The sequence below is a fragment of the Hermetia illucens genome, chromosome 1 (assembly GCF_905115235.1).
Source record: "Hermetia illucens chromosome 1, iHerIll2.2.curated.20191125, whole genome shotgun sequence".
NCBI classification, from domain to species: Eukaryota; Metazoa; Arthropoda; class Insecta; order Diptera; family Stratiomyidae; genus Hermetia; species Hermetia illucens.
Window position 1 is genome coordinate 8,525,720 of NC_051849.1, and position 21,975 is coordinate 8,547,694.

General features: G+C 42.7%; 1 protein-coding gene across 9 annotated transcripts in view; it reads left to right on the forward strand.

Moving 5' to 3' along the window:
* LOC119646702 (bromodomain adjacent to zinc finger domain protein 2B) overlaps nucleotides 1-21,386 on the forward strand; it is a 149,624-nt gene extending 128,238 nt beyond the window's left edge. For 7 of the 9 annotated variants that reach the window (XM_038047269.1, XM_038047271.1, XM_038047270.1 and 4 more), the window contains 8 exons: nucleotides 4,462-4,631; nucleotides 4,705-4,853; nucleotides 8,975-12,003; nucleotides 13,199-13,440; nucleotides 13,604-13,930; nucleotides 13,992-14,559; nucleotides 14,614-14,735; nucleotides 20,527-21,386. In XM_038047269.1, coding sequence (XP_037903197.1) covers nucleotides 4,462-4,631; nucleotides 4,705-4,853; nucleotides 8,975-12,003; nucleotides 13,199-13,440; nucleotides 13,604-13,930; nucleotides 13,992-14,559; nucleotides 14,614-14,735; nucleotides 20,527-20,683 — 4,764 coding nt within the window. In that variant the 3' untranslated portion in view covers nucleotides 20,684-21,386. The remainder of the gene's footprint in view (nucleotides 1-4,461; nucleotides 4,632-4,704; nucleotides 4,854-8,974; nucleotides 12,004-13,198; nucleotides 13,441-13,603; nucleotides 13,931-13,991; nucleotides 14,560-14,613; nucleotides 14,736-20,526) is intronic. The other 2 variants (XM_038047275.1, XM_038047276.1) reach the window with 1 other exon arrangement.
* The last annotated feature ends 589 nt before the right edge of the window (nucleotides 21,387-21,975 follow it).

The window sequence follows — 21,975 nt, forward strand, 5'->3', positions numbered from 1 at the left end:
CTTTCCCCCATGGCACCTGTTACCGTTTGCCTTTTCACCCACATGACCATTAAGGTCGCCGGCAATGATTATGTAATCGTCAGCAGGCACGTGACAAGTATTTTCATCGAGAAATTGCCAGAAGGCATCTTTCTCGGCATCAGGTCGACCTGTCTGTGGTGCATACGCGGTGAAGAAGTGAATAGTGCGATCAGCTGATATAATGGTGAGCTTCATCAGCCGATCATCAAATCGTTCGACTTCTTTAATGGCATCACGGAAACCCTCTGAGATGACAATGCCAACACCATATTGAGTGTGTGGGTTACCAAAATGAGAAGTTTGTAGCCATTTTTACCGCGTTCGCGTTCAATGTCGCAGCTTTTGGCACCAGACCATCGGGTTTCTTGCACAGCGCAGATGTCAATGCACCTTTTCCGAAGGGCTCTTGCGAGTTCTTCCGTCTTTCCAGTCAGGGTACCAACATTTAGCGTGCAGACATGTATTTGTTTTGTTCGTTGTGTGCGGACTAACTTGCTTACGTCCTGACGCCGTCCATGCGTCAAGAACCCTTGCCCATTTCTCGACAGGACCGGGGCCCGTCCTGCCGCGTCGACTGAGGTGGACGCCCTAGCATTTCTCCGAGGCTTGTGACTCAATCCGATCATCATGTTTGTAACGACATTCTATGCATTTTCTTGGTCGACCTGTCGCGGGGCCTGTCACCAAGAGAGATCAGGTAGGATTTAGCATAGTAGAATAACTCCAACTATACTCTATTTATCTCTTTCCCTGATCTCAGCATTTTATTTTTGTTTTACTGAGGATAGTACAGAGTACGTTGCCTCAAACCCTCCTCCTTCATCTGAGCTTGGGACCAGCATACTATGTTAATAGCATGGCGGAGTTTTGACAGAAGATATTACCAAGTAAGAACCAACAACTATCCCGTCGCCGTAGCTACAGTGTCGGACTCTATATGTGGTTATTGATTAAAGTAATTCCTTTCCCTGTTGAGGCTTTTATCCACCTCCGATTGACTGATGCATTAGTTCGGGGCGACTTCCGTCTTAGCACGTGGCTTGACACCCATCCTTCTCTTTTGCTTTAGTCGTATATATATATCGGTTGCCATCAACCACTGTCTGGAGCATCATCTGTTAATCATACTGGCGCACCATCGCTATTGGTTCGTGGCAACTCATCCTAGGACTTTCCGATAGACTTGCACTCTGTTTCCACTGTTCTGGTCCGGGTAGCTCTAGGGCGCTCCACTCGTGAGTCTCTCTGGTATAGTGGGTTCAGTTGCATGGCATAACCTTAAGTAGCCCATGTGCTATCCACTGCCACTCCTGTCTTCTGGTCGAAATATCGACGGGTGTCTGACTCATACGCCGACGAAGTTTTTCGCTTGATATTGTTTCAGTTCGGAGTTGATGAATGCTTCTAGCTTTCGAATAAATGTTGCGGTGCTACTCCCATATTGCAGTGCAGAGAGAACTTTGGGATAGATCAACCGGGACTTGATGTTTTTTTACGTACGCAACAACTGTGGGCCCACGTTGGACGCCTACTCTGTTATGTATGCAATAACTGTGGTCCCACGTTGGGCGCTAACTGTGTTATGATGAGAGCTCAGTGTTGCATCATCTTGGCACCAACATGGCCACCAGAACTGTCAATCAATCAAACTCCCCTAATATGTTTGTCAGTCGTGAACACCGACTGCGCCAGATAATATGAGGAATCGGACGGTGCGTGCTGGAGCTAACCCGAATGCTAGCAGTTCGTCGAGATAAGGGCCGAGTTTCTTGGTTCTCAAATATTACTTCCCTGTTAGGACACAGGGATTTTATCAAGTGCCTTGATTCAGTAGTAAAAAAAACTAGATCCACCCGGGGTAAATTACTCTAATGGAAACGTAAAATCTCGAGGCGGATTGATACCACCGACAAATTCAATCCGGCCTGGAGACTTCACGTCTCTATTAGAGTAGTCTACCCCGGGTGGGTTTATTTTTTTTACTATTGAGTGCGCTGAACTCTCATTGCAACAGAGTTGGCACCCAAGGTGGTGCCACAGTTGTTGCGTACGTAACATGTTGTTCGCGGGAAAGTTACATTTTCAGATTTTGGACAAATCAGTGTGGGTGGATTCAGCATTGCGGGTACATTTCTAGCAGTGAGTGGTTCGACTCGTCTTTCTATTTCGGTTTTTTTGTAGTCCATTTTAACCGCAGCAGGTATATATTGTTCCAGTTTTTTCCATAAGTGTCTTGAGAAAAGCCCATGCTCAATCAGTATGAATTTGAGTGAAAAAATGAGGTCGCAAAAACTTCCGCTTATCTGTATAAGTATTTGAAGGAATGAGCATAAATCCGCAAAACAAGATTTACTAGAGGTATTAATATTAAAATTTTAGAAGTTTTCAAAGTAGTCTGTCTGAGCATCAACAAACTTCTGCAGGCTTTCCTGGCAGTCAGCAACCAAAACATCCTTCAGAGTTGCGTACAAGTCGTTTTAACAGCGTCCAGGGCCGCGTGATGGTGTCCTTTGCAATTGGTTTTCACTTTTGGGAAGAGGAAAAAGTCCACTGGGGCAACATCGGGGCTGTAGGGAGGCTGGAGAAATGTTGGGATGCCATTTCTTAATCGGTAACCACGAAGGAAGTGTAAGATGACGCATTGTCGCAGTGAAGCTTCCAATTGCCGGCAATTTCTGGTCGCACTCCGTTGATTTGTTGCTTTAATCTTTTTAACACTTTCACGTAAAAGGTACCATTGATTGTGCCATTCCGGATGGACAAAACTTTTCTTTTTGAAGAAAACAATCAGCATTGCTTTGATCGTGAGCCTTTCCTAAGAGATTAGATTTTTGCCTGTTCCTTGTATTCTAGCCTAAAATTGATAGGTAGTTTCCTCCAAACTACAATTTTTAGTTTTAAATGTAAATATATATTTGGGGAGCAACTTACCCCTTCATCAGTACAAGGCTACTCTAGCTTGTAGGGGGTAAGTTGATCCCGAAATATATATTTACATTTAAAGCCAAAAGTTTTAGTTTGGAGGAAGCTACCCCTTGTCTATCAACGTAAGCCTTCCTTTGAAGCTGCGATTGCGGAGTATGCCGTTCCCTGTTTTGCCATTTCGTTTCAGGGTCGTACTCGAAAATCCAAGTTCATTTCCGATAACGACTTTGTCTAAGAACTCATGGTCTCTTTCAATGCATCCCAAAAGGTACTTTAAAATGGTTACATCCGCCAACATTTTCGGGACGAGCTTCTCGTAAATTTTCTTCACCTCAACATCATTTTATGTTCCATGGAGGTTGTCGGTCGACTCGCCCGATGTTCGTCCTCCAAGCTCTCCAAACCATCTTTAAACATTTTTTGCCATCCAAAAACTTGAGTTTATGATAAGCTTCCACTGCCGTGCGCTTGCCCAATCATTTTCAGGATTAATGTGCCAAGCCGATCACAAAACAAAGGTTTTCAGCTCAAACACCCAATATAAGAGTTGCGTCTATCGTCATATCTGTCCGTTAAATTTGCCACATGAATTGAGGTAGGCTGATGGTGTGTGGCCAGATTTACTGGGAGCATACCGGAGTTTGAAGATTTAAATGCAGCTCACTTGGCCTCTTTTGCTCCTGCATCTGTTGGAATGGATATCATTCAGCACAGTACGCTGGAGAGTGTAGCTCAGCAGAGCTCGAGTGATGTGGCGGGAAAATGAAAGAAAGGCGACAATATTCTTGCGAAAAAGGATCACTCTAATAATACATGTTTTTCTTACCTTAAATCAATGAAAATCACCCTCGACATCAACGTTCACTACAAGTTTATTGGATAGGTCAGTGGTAACGTTGGTTTCTCCCCATCGCCAATAAATTAAATTAGCTGCAATTGATAACTCAGCGTTAATAAGACAAGTTCATTTATTCCTTTCGTTGATTGATTTTGTTCCAATCTTTATCATAGTAAGATTTATTGAAAAGCAAACACGAAGACGATTAACAAACAATTGGCGTTGAAAATGTTTTGGAATGTTGCAAACGATAAAGTAAAAATTCTAAATCAATCTAAATCAAGAGTTGTGTTTTCATTTTGTCTATAATTTCTTTAACTCCGTAGAATTGAGTTTGGTATTTGAATTTTTTGTACAGAAAAGTACTAACTGTTGACGCATGTTTCGTTAAATTTTAAAGTGTCTTATTCTCGGGGCTTCGTTATTGTAATGAATTCAAGCCCCGTGCCTGCAAATAGAATAGTCAAAGAGCAAAATTTGTCCCCGTGATCATGATGTCCATTGTTATGAGTTAAATTATTTTGGCTTGAAAGAAAGAATGTTGAGTGAAATGAAATGAATTTACAAAAAGGCTTGAATTCATGATGGAAAGTAGTTGCCCCTCTGTATTGTAAATAAAAGCACTGCCTTAACTTGGTACTGGCCTTTTCAATTCTAAACGACATTTAAACATTTAGGAGCGGGAAAGGCGTCGTCAGCACATGTCTCTCATACGTCAACTGGAGAATCGGCGAAAGTTCGAGGAACGAGAAAGGAAGAAACATCAGATAGTTCTAGATAGATTGATTCAACGTGAGAAGAGGGCCGCGGCAAAGAGACGTGATGCGGATATATTAGCTCAAATTAGGTAATTTGGAATATTGAAGCATTCTGGCGAGATGTGGTTAGAAGTACAATGCCTTTTGGTCTCGATTTATTAGGAAACCGCAAGAAGACTCTGAGATAGCAAATCAAAAGGAAATGCCTGTTCTGCAACGTATATCTGGATGTAGACTACCTGGACAAGCAATGGCAGATCTTTTGATGGTGTTTGAATTTTTGCACAATTTTGGAGAAACTTTAGGATTTGGTAAGTATTTTTTCCTGCCTTTGTTTCTTTTTTTTTACAGAAAACCTTATTAAAATCGGTTCACTGTCTGTCTGTCTGTCTGTCTGTCTATTTTTTTATGAGTTGAAAGGTGGAAAAGTTCAAAACCTACTGCTGGTTCCTGCCATACGGTTATGTCAGATTTTTATTCACTAAAACCACCTCCTTCCCCTTCGCTTATCTCGTGGGACTGTCATTTCGGTATTACGTCGCGGGGCAGGATCAGTTACGAACTGCGCCTCGTGTCATTATTTTCAACATTCTTTCGAAGCTCAGCAGATTGTGGATCGCATTCATTAATTTTGCCACCGCCCTCCAAGATGTTTGAGAGGCTAGCATGTGGTCTACGATATTCTCCGGTGTCAACCGTGCCCCGACTTCTCCACGTGCGACTTCTGTGTGCGGTGAACCGCGGGCGTCCTTTAGGTGATTTTGATGGGTCATAGAGGCGTCGACCCTCGATCGCCAAGAGGTCGATGGGGATCACACAGGCTGCTTCGTTTGATATTGTACACGACGTTCACAATGCACTCAATCGGTATGGGGCTACGATTTTTCTTCTATTTGCTTCCAACTGCAAAGGCGGTGCCTAGACTGGAGCTGTATAAAGCAAGATGGGGCCGAGAACTCTCGAGATAAGGGGTCGACGGCTTTGTCTAGGGCCTCCTATATTTGGTAACATTAATAATAATAATCGTAGGCGTAACAATCCATGTTGGATCAGGGCCTTGAAGTGTGTTAGAGCACTTCATTCAAGACCGTAACGGTACACTAGGAGGCAATGTGGTCAGCATTGCGCTCGCCCGAGATTATTACCCTGATTTGACTCAGGTACTCATTCACAGCTGAGTTGACTGGTATCCGACGTCAAATCACGATACAAATTCCACTGCTACCAGTGAGATTTGAACCGCGACCTTCCGTACGACAGCCTTGCGCTCTAACCACTCAGCTATCCGGACGGTAACATTCCTGTCAATAATGTAGTCAGCCCGGAAGCTTTCGTTGCTAAATTTTCAAGATGGGACTTGGATTTCAGTCTTTGGTCAACCATGACTCCTAGGCATTTAAGTTTTGGCTGCGAGTGTATGATGTGTTTTCAAACCTAGCCAAGGTTCGATTTCAAAAATTGCCTCGTTTTTGAGTACCTCGATCTCATCAATATCTTGTGCCACGATAGTCACTCCGATGTTGTCTGCAAAACCAGTGATTTTCACTTCTTTGAGCAGTTGCCACTTTAAAATTTCGTCATACATTATTATCTACAGGAGAGGACCGAGGAACCTCGAAGTTTGTTTTATACGTCTTGGGTTCATCATCCGAATCGTAATACAATAGCTTCTTCCGGGGAAATTCTATGACTATGCGCACCAGGTATTTGGGAGCGCCCAATTTGGCTTAAGCTGCAATCATTCTGCTTCATTTTGCCGTATTGAAGGCATTCTTCTCGTCATGAGTAACAACGGCGCAAGATTTATTGGCTTCCATTGCTTTTTCCACAATTTCTGTCATTGTGCTGATCGTATTGACAGTAGATCTTGCCTTTCGGAATCCGAACTGCCTGTTGAGAGACCACTCTCCTTTTCTGTGATTGGTACAAGCCTTCACCTTCAGGTGACCCGTTCGAAAAGTTTGCCGATACCGTTTAACAGGCCTATAGGCGTATAAGACGAAGGATCACCCAAAGGTTTATTTGGCTTCGAAATTATCACAAGATTCTGTTTCCCCCACTTCTCCGGGAAAATGCCTTCTTTGAGGTGCATCGTACATGTTTCAGCGAATCATCTTGGAACTGTTTTGACGGTCACTGTCAGTGTTTTATTCGGAATGCCGTCTAAACCTGGGGCTTTGTTTTCGGCAATGGTTGCCGCGGTTTTCAGGAATTTTTCAGTGGTTATCTCGGGAATTTCATCGAGATCTATCTGTACAGTGGGTATGTTCGATTAATTTGAAACTTGTGGGAAGAGTGTACTAATGATATCCCGCAGCAAATTAGGGTTGGTGATCGGTGGTGAGTGTTTACCCTTGAACGATGTCATGACTGCCTTGTATGCACCCCCCTTCCTCGTATAACCTCTTGAAGGGTTCAGTTTTACTTCTAGAGATGGCTGCTTGCAGTTCTTTCGTGGTCTTCTTATATTGGTTATGCAACGCTTCAAATTCAGGCTGGTCGGTTGTATCTTCTGGTTTTAAGGTAAACGTTACGAAGTTCGATTTCGGCATTTCAACAGAAGTTGGGCATTTGTTTCTGGAGTGCAGTGGAGTGGGGCAAGGAAGCGTCACACGCTTTTTGTTTTGAACCTGCGTCATCTTTTCTTCTACGTTTCCCACCGGCATCGCTTTGTGCAGATGTATTTCCTCGAACATTTGCTTGTCAAGTTTTTTGGATTTCCAGCCCGCTACTGGAGTTTTTCTCCTGTTCTACGCTCCATCTGGAAGAGGGTCACTGTGCGTATATTCCTAGCTCACCTGCCATTGGAGATCGTTAGATAAGGTGTCGCTAACAAACGTAAGGTCTATCACCGTTCCCATATCCCGTCTGCAAAAAGTATTGACGTCGCCAATATTGGCCCGAACGACATTCAGACGTGATATTACTTCTAGCAATATGCGATCTCTGCCAATTGTTTCGAGACTACCCCAATTTTCGGCCCAAGCGCTAAAATCGCCAGCTATTATTATTGGTTTGTAGCGGCTTGCTTCGGAAGCTAATCTTTCCACCATCAGTACGAATTCATCTAACGTAAGGCTTGGCGCAGCATAGCAGCTATATATGGATGCCACTTACCTTAGGTCGTGTGAATCCATCTTCTGGACTATTGCTCGTGTTTTTTATTGCTCGGTTTCCGCAAGTCCAGATTGCCGTTTTGTCGCTTCTGTCTGATACAAAGACACCACTGTGGAAACCTTTTTACTATTCATAAGTAATGGCAACGTCAATTTCATTTTCAAGTACGCTTTAAGAGAGCAGATTCTGAGCTGCTTGGTAATGGTTTAAATTCAGCTGTAGGAACTTCATTTACGAAAAGCTGAAATCGATTTCTCAAACGCCGGACATCTGTAACTGCCTGTGATGTGGTCGATGTTACTCTCCTGTGTTTCTCTGTATAGCACGCGTTTGGGATTCTCATTGCTTTCTTTGGCAATATGTCCTTTTTGTTTCCATATGTTCGGCACAACTTCAACCTCAAAATGTGTCCAAATTCCAGGCATTTGAAACTCCTCTCTGGTGATATCTGACAGCTGATCCAGCCGACGCAGATTTTGCTAACAGTAATAGCTTTTTTCGCTGCTTCGAATGGTAAGGCTACTGTGGCCGTCTGAGTACCACCATATGCGTTATGGTGCCTTATCACATTGGATTCAAGGATCGAACCCGAGTTGATTCTTTAAGGCCTCGCAGATCTCCGCTTTTGTGATGGTCTCATCTAGGTCCTTGCATTCACTTGACTTCACTCACTTTTACCTCTGCTCCTTTGCCCTGTGACGACTCGCTGGGTGTATATCGTGGGTCTGGAAAGAATAACTCTCTCTCTCTTGTTAATGTTATAATCAGCGCATCTGTCTACGACCTCTTCTGCGGCCTACCAAGTCCAAGTAGGTAACTGACGCGCGCCTCCTGATGGTTCGGTCGTCTTTCAGCGGGTAAGTTTGCTGGGTGCACCTGTTGTGTTTTACCCTTCTTGCGCTTTGGAGTCCCCTCTGGAGATTCTCTGTTAGTGTCCCTATGCCGTTTACGGTGCTCTGCTGTCTGTCTGTCTGTCAGATGCATTTTTATCGGAAACGATTGTAGCGATTGACACCAAATTTGGTGGAAAGGTGGCAACTGTGAACGCTCACGTATACAGTGAGTTATGTCTTTCTACGTTGACCAAATATGGTCATGTGGGGTGTCAAATGAAAGGTCTCGGTTAGTATTTTCTGAAGCCTATATTAGTTTTAACATTTGTTGGAAAGGTGGGGAGTGCGGGGGATCGAAATTGATCAGTTCTTTAACGGAACCATTCTCAAAAACTACAAAAAATTCACCCAAAATGATAAATAAAAACCTAAAGTGTTATTGACACGAATAATGCTTATGTGAAACATTTTTTTTTCTCTAGACATGGAGTCGCTGCCAACTCTTCAAAGTTTACACGATGCTCTGGCAAATGAAAATGCAATTGAAGCGGAAGAGGAACTGCTATCAGTGATGACACATCTGTTAGTCTGTGCGATCGAGGATCCTGGAATTCCAAACCCCGGTCGTCATACTACACTTTTGGGCCAATCCTTGCGAAACGCCGACTTGACAAATGCCAATATCTCGGAAGTGTTACGTATCTACTTGTACGCAGCCGCTACAGGTGAAGTACGGCAGCTAACAGGAGTGACTCTGGATCGTGAGAAAGAAAAGCGAATAGCAGATCACCACCAATACGACATAGATTGCCTAAATGTATCATCGACTAAAAATCATCAATACTACGAATTGCTACACGAAAATACAACGTGGAAACTGTCAATGTGTTTGAAAGACAAACCATTTGTCGCCTTAAATCCAACAAAGAAAGCGGAAATTCTGGCTCACCTCTGCAATGATTTGCTTCTTAATAAGGCTGTGTTGAAGCAGATTGAGGGAAGTCTTGAGTCATGCGCACAATATAAACGAGAAAAGTATTTGAATGACATGAAAGTAAGAAAATATAAATCATTGCATATGCGAAAGCTGAGAATGGAAGCTTACGAAAAGGCACAGCAACAACAACAAGAACGTGAAGCAGCTGCCGTAGCAGCACAAAGTCAATCTGAACCACAAAGAAAAGAATCTACGGACACTGAAACTGAAAATAATAACAATCAGGAGACGTCTACGAGCACAGTGGAAAAGATGGAAGTTGACGAGAATACTCAGCAATCAGGAACGGCAGTGGCTGCAATTTTACCGAATCATAAGGATGAGTCAGAAACCGAAACGTTGAGTGAAAAACTTGAAGAAAGTCCCGTGAAGAGTGGCGATACAACCCCCGTGAAGAACGCTAAAACGGAGGAGTGTGCTACTTATCAAAACGGCACTCCTGCCACTCCGGAACTAAATCATATTCTCAACAAGAAAATTAATTCTCGTGACGACGCTTCTACAGATGTGGGGTTGGACGATGACCTTAGCGACGTGGAGAGTGAAATAACAACAGTGGAAGAAGATGAAGATAATCGAATGACATCTGAAGAAGTTCAAAAGAAGTTAGAAAAGCTAATTAAAACGTCAGAACAAAGCAAAGAGTTTCTGGAGAGAGCAAGTAACCAGTTACGTGCTACATGTTATGGACAAGATCGGTACTGGCGCCGATACTGGAAACTTCCGAAGGCAGGTGCGATATTTGTAGAAGCGATGGAGTCCGCGCAAAATGAAATTTTAGAATATCATAAAATCCTCGAGGAAGAATTCAAGAAACAAGCAGAAGATGACGCGGAAGTTGTGGAAAATGACACAGCGGAAGATGTGAAACCCCAGACAGATGAGATTACGGACGAGCCTAAAGAAGAACCTATGGAAGACGGGTCGTTAATTGGAGCTAATCCATGTAGCCCTCTCCCGCCTCCACCTCCCCCACCTTTAAACCATTCTGCAGATGAACGAGATGAATCGCTAAATATGGTTGTTGATACACGAAACGATTCAGGTATCGAGGAGAATGATAAATTAGATGATGATGTCTGTGATAGTATAACGGTGAAAAGTGAGGTGAAACAGGAACCGGATGTATTAGGTGATGATATGATAAAACCAGAAGTAGCCATAGAAAAATGGTTTTCAATTCTAAACCGTGAAATGCCACTTACTGCCCCAGAACAACACAATACTCAAGAATATCAAAAACTGTTTTCCAACGTTGTATGTGAATCTCAAATTCAAATTCAAGGAAATCGTTGGGATATCTCTAACAATGTGCAGTATTTTACGGTGCCGTTGGAAAATGGGAAAATAGATTTGCACTTTAGAAATGAATCTATTCTTTCGCTGTCGGGCCTTGATGAGCAGCTCGTGGAAGGTACGGTTACTGGAGAGGAAGGCGTTACAGAACATAAATTGGTGGAAGAGGATGTGATGCAAATTAAAGCTGGTCGGATTGATCTGAGATTAGATGAAGCAACTGGAATTCCAATGACATCACTTGCCAACATGTCATTGGGAAACATCAGCACATACGTTGCATGCGACGTTCCAACCCCGTTGTCAATGACTGCTGAAGAACACAGACTATTGGAGCGTATAAAGGATCATGGATTTCCTAAGAAGATTGAAAAGAATTTCGTTGCGGGTGATTTACGATATGGATGGTGGAAGATCGATGCGTTAGAATTAGTGAATGATGTTATACAGTCATTGCACCAGCGTGGTGTTCGGGAACGTGAGCTAAGATTGAATCTTCTTCGATCTATAAATGATGCACTAGACTTGTCAACCTCTTGTCCTATTGTTGCCGAGTCAAATGAAGAGGATGCTGGGCCTGGATTCGTAGAACCAGACAGTCCAACCGGTTGGAATGCTCGGGTTGCAAAACGTGTTGAACTTGCCCTTCTAGAACAAGTTGAAGCTCTGGAAGATAAAATTGCAAGTGCCTCAATGCAAGTGAAGCACTGGCAATTGCCAACACGTAACGAATCCGATATAAATTTGACAGAAGTCGAAGATATCACCATGGAAGATTTTGTGAGCATAATTCCTATGATTCGGGAAAGAATTGAAAGTTTAGAATCGGCAATAGAAAGACGCTACTTGAAACCTCCACTTGGTAATATATCTGCAGATGCTCATCTAGCGGCGATTGCTCAAAATCAGCACCATCAGCAAACTTCTACCAGCTCGTCTTCGCTGACATCATCGACTTTATCGTTGCAGCTACAGAATAGCGATTCGAATCAGCAAAATAATGGTGGGTTAGCGTCAACGACAACTTCTAATTCAGCGGCGGAGTCACCGTCAAGTGTTTGTAGCAGTGAGAAAGATTTGGGCATACAGGAGCATATGCCTAAAGGATTAATAACTTGGCGTGATGCAGTAGCTCGTTCGCATACAACATCGCAACTGGCTATGGCTTTGTACGTGTTGGAGTCGTGTGTTGCGTGGGATAAGAGTATTATGAAAGCGGTAAGATCGAGGGTTAATCCCATTTGAATATATTATTGTGTAGAAGCATTCGAGGTTGATATTAGATGTTATCATAGAATTTGTAGAGTTAAGTTTAGAGACGACATGGCAAAGGCTTCAAATTTAATGACTGCAAAGGACTCGAAGAGAATTAGATGTTTCGTCTTTGTTCAAGTTTTATTGAAACTCGTTGCCAACGTGTATTTGAATATGGGTTTCCTAGAAAATGCTATTTAATATTCTAATAGAAATGCAAGAAATTAAATCCGGTAGACCTTTTATTGAGAATGTAAGATAATAGGAATTTCGGTGCAGATCGCATCTAAGTTAAGCACTCCCGAAGTCATGACATGAAGACATATGATACTCGATGAGACTTTTGCACTCAACAATACACGTTTATTTTAAATTTATATAAGAAAAAAACTCAGCGGATCAAATTTATCTACATAAGGCTGGAGTAAATTTCCCGTGTAAATATGATAAATGTTTCGGTAAACAAGATGGAGATTGGCTGTGATGATTAGTTTGTTTGGTATTCAGTTTGTCGACGTAATATCCACGCCTGTCACCATTCGCCAATTGCCCAAGTACTGGATGAAGTTAGAGTAATTATTAGGGAATGTTTTCCAGATCATGATGATTAGGTTATGAATGAATATTTCTCACTCGTTTCTGTTAGTAACAAGAAGAATTTTGCATGCGACATTTCTAATTCATGGTGAGATGGTCACATTTGTGTGAATAATTTTTTTCTGTTTATAATTTTTTATTTAAAATTTTTTTTATTATTTAGGACAGTATATTTGGTTTTTTTCTTATCGCAAAAAAAATCACTCGGATAGGTAACGTGGAAAATTTTGTTTGTCTGGCACATTCTACTAATAGGGAGAGTGGCGTTGAGCGCTCTTCTTTCCTTGTGTAATCCTAATTGAATGATAGCTCTATTGAGACCGAGAGCAAGGAGTTTTTACCTTATACACACAAAAGTTGGTTTGGTTTGAACAGTCCTTCTGTAACTGCATGTTAGTTCTTGTTTAACTTGTGCAATTTCTGCGCTTGCTTTACTCTTAATTTGATATCTAATCGTTTGTCGCTCTCTAATTTTTTACGTTCTCAAAATTATAAATGTGCAAAAATGGTGGCTGACGATGATATTGTGGACAAAATGAAAACGAACGAATGAAACTTGCAGAAAGAAGAGAATTTGAGTAGTGATGTTACTAAAATAAAAATTTTGCTGCAACAGCAAACATCAAAGAATAAGAAAGGAGACCAGGCCTCAGCGAAATGTACTAATTGGCGTTTATTACAGAATTGCCAGTTTTGTACCTCTGGCGAAAATGAGGATAAACTTCTTCTTTGTGATAGTTGCGATAAAGGCTATCATACGTACTGCTTCAAGCCGAAAATGGACAATATCCCCGAGGGCGATTGGTAAGTTGGTGAAGATTAAAGAGACGTTCTGAATGTGTTGAGAGGAAGGGAAGTAAAATGTTTTATCGGACAAAGTTCGAATTCCTCTCAAAGCAAGTCCAGTTCTCATAATTTCTTCAGTTGTATTATATTCTCACTAATGGTAGTATTTTTAAACAAAAAGGTATTGCTTCGAGTGTGTAAATAAGGCTACAAATGAAAGAAAATGCATAGTGTGCGGTGGTCTTCGTCCTCCACCTGTAGGTAAAATGGTTTATTGCGAATTGTGCCCTCGAGCATATCACCAAGACTGCTGCATACCACCATTGTTGAAAGTGCCGCGTGGAAAATGGTACTGCCATGGCTGCATATCGAAAGCACCGCCACCGAAAAAACGTCCACCAAAGAAGCCGAAGGAGAAAACGGATAAAGAATCAAAGTCGCACAATTCGACGGCGGCAACGCCAACAACAATGAATTCCTCACACGAAGAGCCGACTGTTCCTCTGAGGTAGGTGTTTAAAATGACAAATTGTAATGATAGACCCTTAATTAATTTTAAATTCATACAGCCCCGCCCTTTCCGTGGCTTCTACGTCATTTGATGACCATCAGAACTCGATTGATGGCCGTTTCGGTTCGCAGTCTGCAATGCCTACCCCAGCAACACCCTCGTCGGCATTCCCGGCAACAGTAAACACATCAACGCCTGCAATAACACCCACCCAAATACCACCTCGTCCAGCTTCGCCAAGCAATAGTGATATTTTAGAAACTAGTCTTGATAGTACGAGCAATAGTCAACTGCAAACGGTTCAATCACAATCGCAACAATCACAAAGTGGCTCTACAATGGCGAATACATCTTCGAGTTCGCAATTGCAGACGCCACAACAGTCAGTGAGTCCATCATTGCAACAAATGCAACAGCAGATTCAACCGCAACAGTCTTCTCATCAGCAGTTGCAAGCACCATCGCAGCAACAAGTGCAACCACAACAACAACAAGCGCCACCGTCGAATGCAGTGAGTGAAACTAAGGACAAAGATAAGTTGAAGCAGGAGAAGAAGGAGAAACATGCAACGAAGAAGCTTATGAAAGAATTGGCTATTTGTAAAACAATTCTAAATGAGATGGAAGTAAGTTGTTTGGAAAATGTGTTAACAGCAATAAACTTACTTTTTGATTTGCAGCTACACGAAGATTCTTGGCCGTTTTTGTTGCCGGTTAACACGAAACAGTTTCCAACATACAAGAAAATAATTAAAACCCCAATGGACTTGTCTACAATCAGAAAGAGGATTCAGGATCTTACGTAAGTTTATTTTTATTATTATTTATTTTTTTCCCTAAAATTTACCGCAATGTCGTCCGTCCAGTCGCCCTCTATGGTCCTGAGTGTTGGCCGACCATAAAAGACAATGAAAAGCGTCTTGCGGTAATGGAGACGAAGATGCTACGTTGGACTAGTGGCGTCACACGTTTAGATCACATCCGAAATGAGGATATCCGCGATCGTTTTGGGGTTGCACCGATCGTGGAAAAGTTGCGAGAGAGGCGTCTTCGATAGTATGGTCACGCAATTCGTGCAAACGAGAATTCACTTGCCAAGATTGGTCTGAACATCGAAGTCGATGGTAAACGACCAAAAGGCAGACCTAAGCAACGGTGGCTTGATACGCTGGATGGGGATTTGAAAGCCTCGAGATTGCACCCAGATCAAGCATTCGATAGAGCCAAATGGCGAAGCCGATCACGACGAGCCGACCCCGCTTGTGAACGGGACAAAGGTTGAAGAAAAAGAAGATTTATTTTTTTCCCTGATGTTCAGGATTTTGGGCATTTACTGACGAGAAATTACGTTCGTCTTTAGAGCAACGAAATACCCTCTAGCATCATTCAGTGGCCATGAGAAGGGGTACAGTGCCATACAAAGCCAAGGAGGACTCAACGATTCTCCTTGGAACGGACTCAACGATTCCCCTTGGAAGATGTATACGGATGGACTCTGAGGTGCCGCAGCTCCGATGACTCAGGCCATTGTTAGGTCCATTGTACTATCCCCGTAAATCGCCTTTTCAATGACTTCCCGCCTACGACGTTCGCATGCTTCTCCAGAGGCAGAGAGTTTGCAGATTCTTCATTGCAGAAAACCTTACCAAGGTATCTTCGTCTGAGATCTGAGGCGGCCAGGCAGCTGCATAAAAAGTGTATGTCCGTCTCCTCCTCTTCCTCACATCGACTGCACATAGCCGAAATCACCACCCCAACCTTTTCCATAAGATAGTTTAAGGAGCAGTGTCCCGTGAACAACTCTACCTACTTCATGTCCCACTTCTTAAGGGACATTAAAAGTGCCGCTCTGGCGACCTCAGGTTCTTTCACAAGGATTTTCGCCTGCCGGCAAAAGTTCAAATTTCTCCACTCGGCTGTGTGAATCCTTGCAATTTCAGCCTTCAGAGTAGACTTGACAGTGGATGGGCGGATTACAAAAGCTGGTTGTGCCGCCATCATTGTGGATCCAGACCCTCGGTGAGCCAGTCTGTCAGCCTCCTCATTATCAGCGATGTTACGAGTGCCTCGGCACCCACATCAGGAATGTTTCGTTCAGTCGGCTAAGTTTCAGCAGCACCTGATGACAACTCCACACCAACTGGCTTGATATGTCGTTGCTGTTTAGTGCTGATAATGCCGCCTAACTGACGGAACAGAGTCGAATCTGGAAACCATATGATCGGCCGGTATCAAAGCTACCAGATGTTTGTCAGGAAATTTCCAGATAGACGCATGACCGTATGACTGGCCGCCTTTCCACGCTCAAATTTTATCGAGTCTATATGCGTCATTGACTGCTTTCCGTTTCACCTCCAAGTGAATGGGGGGTAGATTTAGGATAGCTTCAAGTGCCGCAGTCGGCGTAATACTCATTGGTCTAGTAATACTTAGGCAACTAAGCGTTTGAATCTGTGTTAGCAGCTTTCTGCTGTTAGTAAAGTTCAATCTTCAATACATCAAAATGGGTTTTCTTATGGATGTATATATCCAGTGTATCCGTTTTGGTTAAAGTCCTCAGGTCTTACCTATTGCATTCTTACAGCACCAAAGGAATCTACAGGATTTCTGATATTGTTTCCCGATATGGTGCTTCCAGCCAGCTGGAATTCCGCCCCTGCTAAGGTGTCTAGCATATAGCTGCCCTACTTGACGTCCTAGTCCAGTCTTTCTACTGTTCACCGTGAATTCATTGCGGAGGCACCAACCATGAATTTCATGCAGAGCTGCGTTCAAGCAGTCACATACTATGTCCACAAACTTGCCAATAATGGTTATGGTTAGGTTGTCCACAAATGCTTACGCGAAGACTTTTTCGTCATCCAAGAGCCACAGCAGGCTATTCTGGTCGACCAATATTTGGATTTTTCTTCACTCCAGCATGTGAAGGATCCAATTGATTAACAGCGGTTCGATTCCATGCTGTGTTGCTGCATCACAAATTGCTACGAATGAGGCATAATTGAAGGCATCTTCGATGTCCATGAATACGTCTAAGGCGTATTCTATTTCGGACATCGCCTTTTCAATTTTTGTCGTGAGTTCATGGAGTGCTGTCTCCGTGGATTTGCTTTTCTGGTAGGCGTGTTCCCTATGGTGAAGTGGCCACTTAGGAATGTGTGTATTCCTTATGAACCAATCCATCGTTATACAGATCGGTCGGAACTTTTTGCATTTGTGTGGGTGGGTTTCCCTGGTTTGAGGATAAATAACACCTTCACATCGCGCTAGTTAATTGGAATATAAGCGTGTGCTAGGCATACACGATATATATTCCGAATATGTAGACCCAGGGCATCCATTCCCTCTATTACTAGCGCCATCCGGACCTGCAGACTTGTATCTGATTGGTCTGCAATTTGGGTGTCCTCTAGATAGCCATCCCGGTTCCGATTGTATCAGATAACCTCCGATGAGGCTTTGTAGCAAGAGCCACTTCAGATGAGTCCCTTGTAGACCCAGGTTTGATCGCCCTCCTCGAGTACATGGGGACGGCATTCTCCAGCGACTGGCTGGTAGGGATGGATCCAGGGTCCGTAGATAGGATCAGGATGAAGGTCGTGGCTTATGCCGGCTGGTGATATTGGTGTTTGGGATGTTTCTCTCCGTTATGAGTGAAACCATGGAGGACGCGTTTGAAAAAGTGTGTGTGTGGGCTGTAAGATCTGGACTCGGAATAGATTCAACCAAAATGGAATTGATGGTATTTACCACTAAGTCAAGGAAGCCCGAATGTCACTCTCCATTACTAAATGAGGAAAGATTAGTACTTTCTACCGATGTCAAACATCTGGGTGTGATCCTGGTTCTTAGGTTAAATTGGAGACGAAACTTAGAATTGGGGGTTAAGACGACCTATGTAGCCGTCTAAGCCAGAAAGAGGACCTTTGTAAGGCGATGGGGTCCCCGGCCGAGAATGTCTGAACAGAGCCTTGTTTCGTCCAATACAATTTTCATCAATTTTCCCCACTTTTCGATCCCACGACACATTTACCACCTTCCAGTCCATTTCCCCCTCTAAACAGGTGATTGCGCATTAAGCTTTTTTCCTACGATTCTCAATATTAGGCCAGATATCTCAGTGCTGCTTGGCAGATTTCTCAATGTGAACCTCCATATTAAATACTCTTTAGCGTGCTGTCAGACCATTTGAGTCCGGATGTTTGACAGCAAAGCCCTATGGCCATAATATCCAAGACAAAGCATTTCGGGAACTCTGGGTATTTCAAACGGACTATTCCATCCGCAAGCCGGGTTTCAAGAGGTTGGTTTGGCCTTTCCAACTAGGGCATGGAAGACTGGCGACGCGTTGTAAGGTTATAACACAGCATTTTTCGCCAACAGATCAAAGATTGCCAGTGTATTCCAGGCCTGTCAATGGCTGGGGTATGATTCGAGCTGCAAACATAACATGGCCATTCAGGCTTTGTACTCAGTGGCAACATTCCCCCGACTTCTGAGGCAGTGCAGGGACCCGCTGAATAATCTGGGCGTCATGCTCAAAGTCACCGTCCTCTGGGTTCCTGATCATAGGAACATGTCTGCTTCAGGTCCATTATAGAAATCATTCTTTCCATCTTCAGCTCCAACCTTGGAAATTTGAACTTCCTTTTTAATGGCTTCACGGGCCTTCGCAAAAAGCAGGGATACAGACACCTTCCCGAGACTATCTTCTGCTTTCCTATAAACGACCGCTGCATAGGCTGATTCCGAGGCATCACAAAATTCATGAAGCTCGTAACGGTACTTCTGAGAATAATGGATCCAGCGCGGCATACGAATGGATTCCAGCTCTGGAAGCTCGGTTTCATACCGCCTCCACTCTGCCCAAATATCTTCCGGGGGAAAGTCGTGACTGCCAAATCTTCTGCATGAGGATATTCATCCCTATCGTCATGGGTGCAAGCCACTGCAATGGATCGTAGATCGGTGCAGTATTCGTTAATATCTTCCGCTTGGTGGGGCTTTCATTTGGATCATATTTTATCGACTTAACTCTGAGGTCATCCTTCGATGGATTCCAATCCTAGCGTGGCAATGGTTGTTTCTCTCATTATTTCATGCAGTCCGACTTCCTTTGATTCGTTTGAGATCTCTTGTAGCAATTCGGTGTCATTCGCAGCCCATTTTCTTAGGTTGAATCCGCCTGCTTTCAGAAGTTTACTCATTTGCTTGATAAGCATCATTGCTTCAACCTTTGTTTCAGCTCGACTTAATAGATTATCGACGAAGAAATTCTTTTTTAATTTTTCCGCTGCTATAGGGAACCTACTCCCCTCATACATTGCCAGCTGATTTAATGTTCTTACTGAGAGGAACGTGGCAGAAGTTTCTCCAAATCATACTGTTGTGAGGATGAACTCCTGAATCGGGTTAGTCTTCATTGGTCGATACAATACCCGCTGGAAATCCCAATGACATGGCTGCATGTTAATCATGCGGAACATCTTTTCGATATCCGAGGAAAATTCACGTTAATCGCGTTGATCTGGAGACCATCCAGTGGTACCCCTGTGACTGCAGAGCTAACGGCGGGCATGCTGTTTGTTTAAATATTCTGTTATACTGTTTATTTTTGGATTGTGTACGTGTAGCGTATGCTGCATGTTTTCACACATGGTTAATATTTTATTGAGGATGGTGTTCATCCTGCCACTTGCAACTTGCTGGGGCTTCTTAGCTCTCGCTTGTCGGACTACTTCGGCAAACGGGGTCCCCGAGACGATTGGTGTCGAAGGGACGGTACTGTTCAATGCCGCTGACACCTTCGTTCTTTGGACCGATCTTGACGTCTGCTGCCTTGTGATCTTAATATTGTGGTATTCAGGACATCCACGGTACGAAGCCGGATGCTCTCCACTTTCGCAATTGACACAGAAGGTTTTTCCTTGCCCTCTGCTTCAGTCAGCGAACATTCGGTTGCAGTATGTCCTTTCCCGCACTTTACACATCGCAAGATCATTTGACAGTTCACTGCTGAGTGACCATATCGCTGGCATCTTCGGCACTGAGCTATTTCGCCCTTCAGCAGGCGCTCAAAACGAATCGCCTGCGACCTCATGCCAATCAGATCGCTTCCCGGCTCTCCGGACTTATCAGCACGAGGAAGTGCGGCAGGATTCGTTTTTCCAAAACGGATTTCCTTGCACTGATGCGGGACACTGAGAGGAACTTGACCTCAGTTCCCGGAGCGTTTTGAGCACCTTATCGGGCTCTTTCTCCGCATCCAAGCCTTTCAAAAGGAAGGTTTGCACCTTCTCTTCCTTTGGAGTGTAGGTGAAAAAAGGTGCCTTCACTTCACTCGCTCGAGGACCTCCCGTGCTTTCTTGTAATCTGCTATTTTGTTACATTTGACTTGGACTCTCTCGACCCCCGTCTTTTTGATAATAAAATTCGAGAGCCCCGCGCTCCCATTAACCCGATGGTGTCTAATCCAATATAATTTACTACACACTCTCTTTTTAATTACTACGTACATTATTTATATCACAATTCGTTTATATCTTATATATTCTACTCATTCAACATTAACAATCCGTTTTTCTTGTCAACAGGTATAAATCACGTGAAGACTTCTGTGTCGATGTCCGACAAATATTCGACAACTGTGAAATGTTTAATGAGGACGATTCGCCAGTTGGTAAAGCTGGACATGGTATGCGTAAATTTTTCGAAGTCCGATGGGCAGAACTGACTGACAAACATTCATGACATCAAGCGCACCACACCAAGTATACAAATGACTAGCAGCTGAAACTACTCTGACGACAAATTAATATTCTATTCGCGTCGATTATCATTGCAGTAGACATCAGAGAAATACATTAGTGATTTGTGTTTCGCGTTGTAAATATATTTTCGAAAGTAAGAATCAAATTTATTATTAATGGATAGAAAAATAGGAAAGGAATGACGGAATGACGGAGAGACAGTACACAATCTTGGGTTTATTTACTGCATTGTACAAAGATTTAGAAATGTGCTCAGTAAGGGAGTGGAATCACACACAGGCAGTATTTTATTGATATATTTTTAATAGGTTTTTACGTTTTAAGTTGAGCGTTCTTTAATTTTGTGTGTATCTTTTAAGGGAAGAGAGATTTTTGTACTTTTTTACAATGTCACGAAACTACGACAACGCGAATAGTAAGCGGAGATTTTTTTTAGTTGCCTTTTGTGTTAATTTTTTAACTTATTCTCAAAAAAATCCGTGTAGTAGGCTTACTTTTTAATGATAAGGACTTTTGTATATCACAAATAGGAATAATCGTAATGCGCTACTTAGGGATGTAATTTTACACAGTATCCCCACTTCTTGATTAGGCGAAAGTATTCCTTTTTAAGTATTTTAAGATTACATTTGTATTTTTTCGAACTTAATTTACTAAAAAAAATATAGACATATTTGTGAAAAGTTTGTTTTAATTTATTTATTGAATCGTTTGCGTTGAAACTCTTTTCGATAGACGAAACTTACGGTGATGGGAAGTGACGAATGACTGTAAAAAGTAGCGTAGAGAAATATTTAATCGCCGCATTTGCTTCGTGGCATTGTTGTTGTCCATCAACTTCATTGTGTAATGAACTCCCAACGTTTATTTCAACTGATTTTGTTGCCTGGAACAATGACAAATTTTATTTATTCTTTTTTGCTACACTCTACACACAAAGATACATTACACAACTTGAATCTACCATTGGAATATCTTCATGTATTACAAAAACGATCTATATTTACATAAAATCCAAAACGCTTAGAGTTAAACGATGCAGAATGCAGACATTTAATAGGTTACGAAAGTGGAAATACAAATTTAGAAATGGAAATAGACTGTTTGCTTTAAATTCATCAAAACAAAATAAAAGTTAAGGAAACGTAAATGGAAATCTCAAATAAAAAACCGAAAAGAAGGACTTTATGATAGCTAATGCCTGAGTGACGAACTCGTTGGTATTATACTCTTAAAAGTATGAAAACGAAGAAACCAGAACAGTGAAAATTC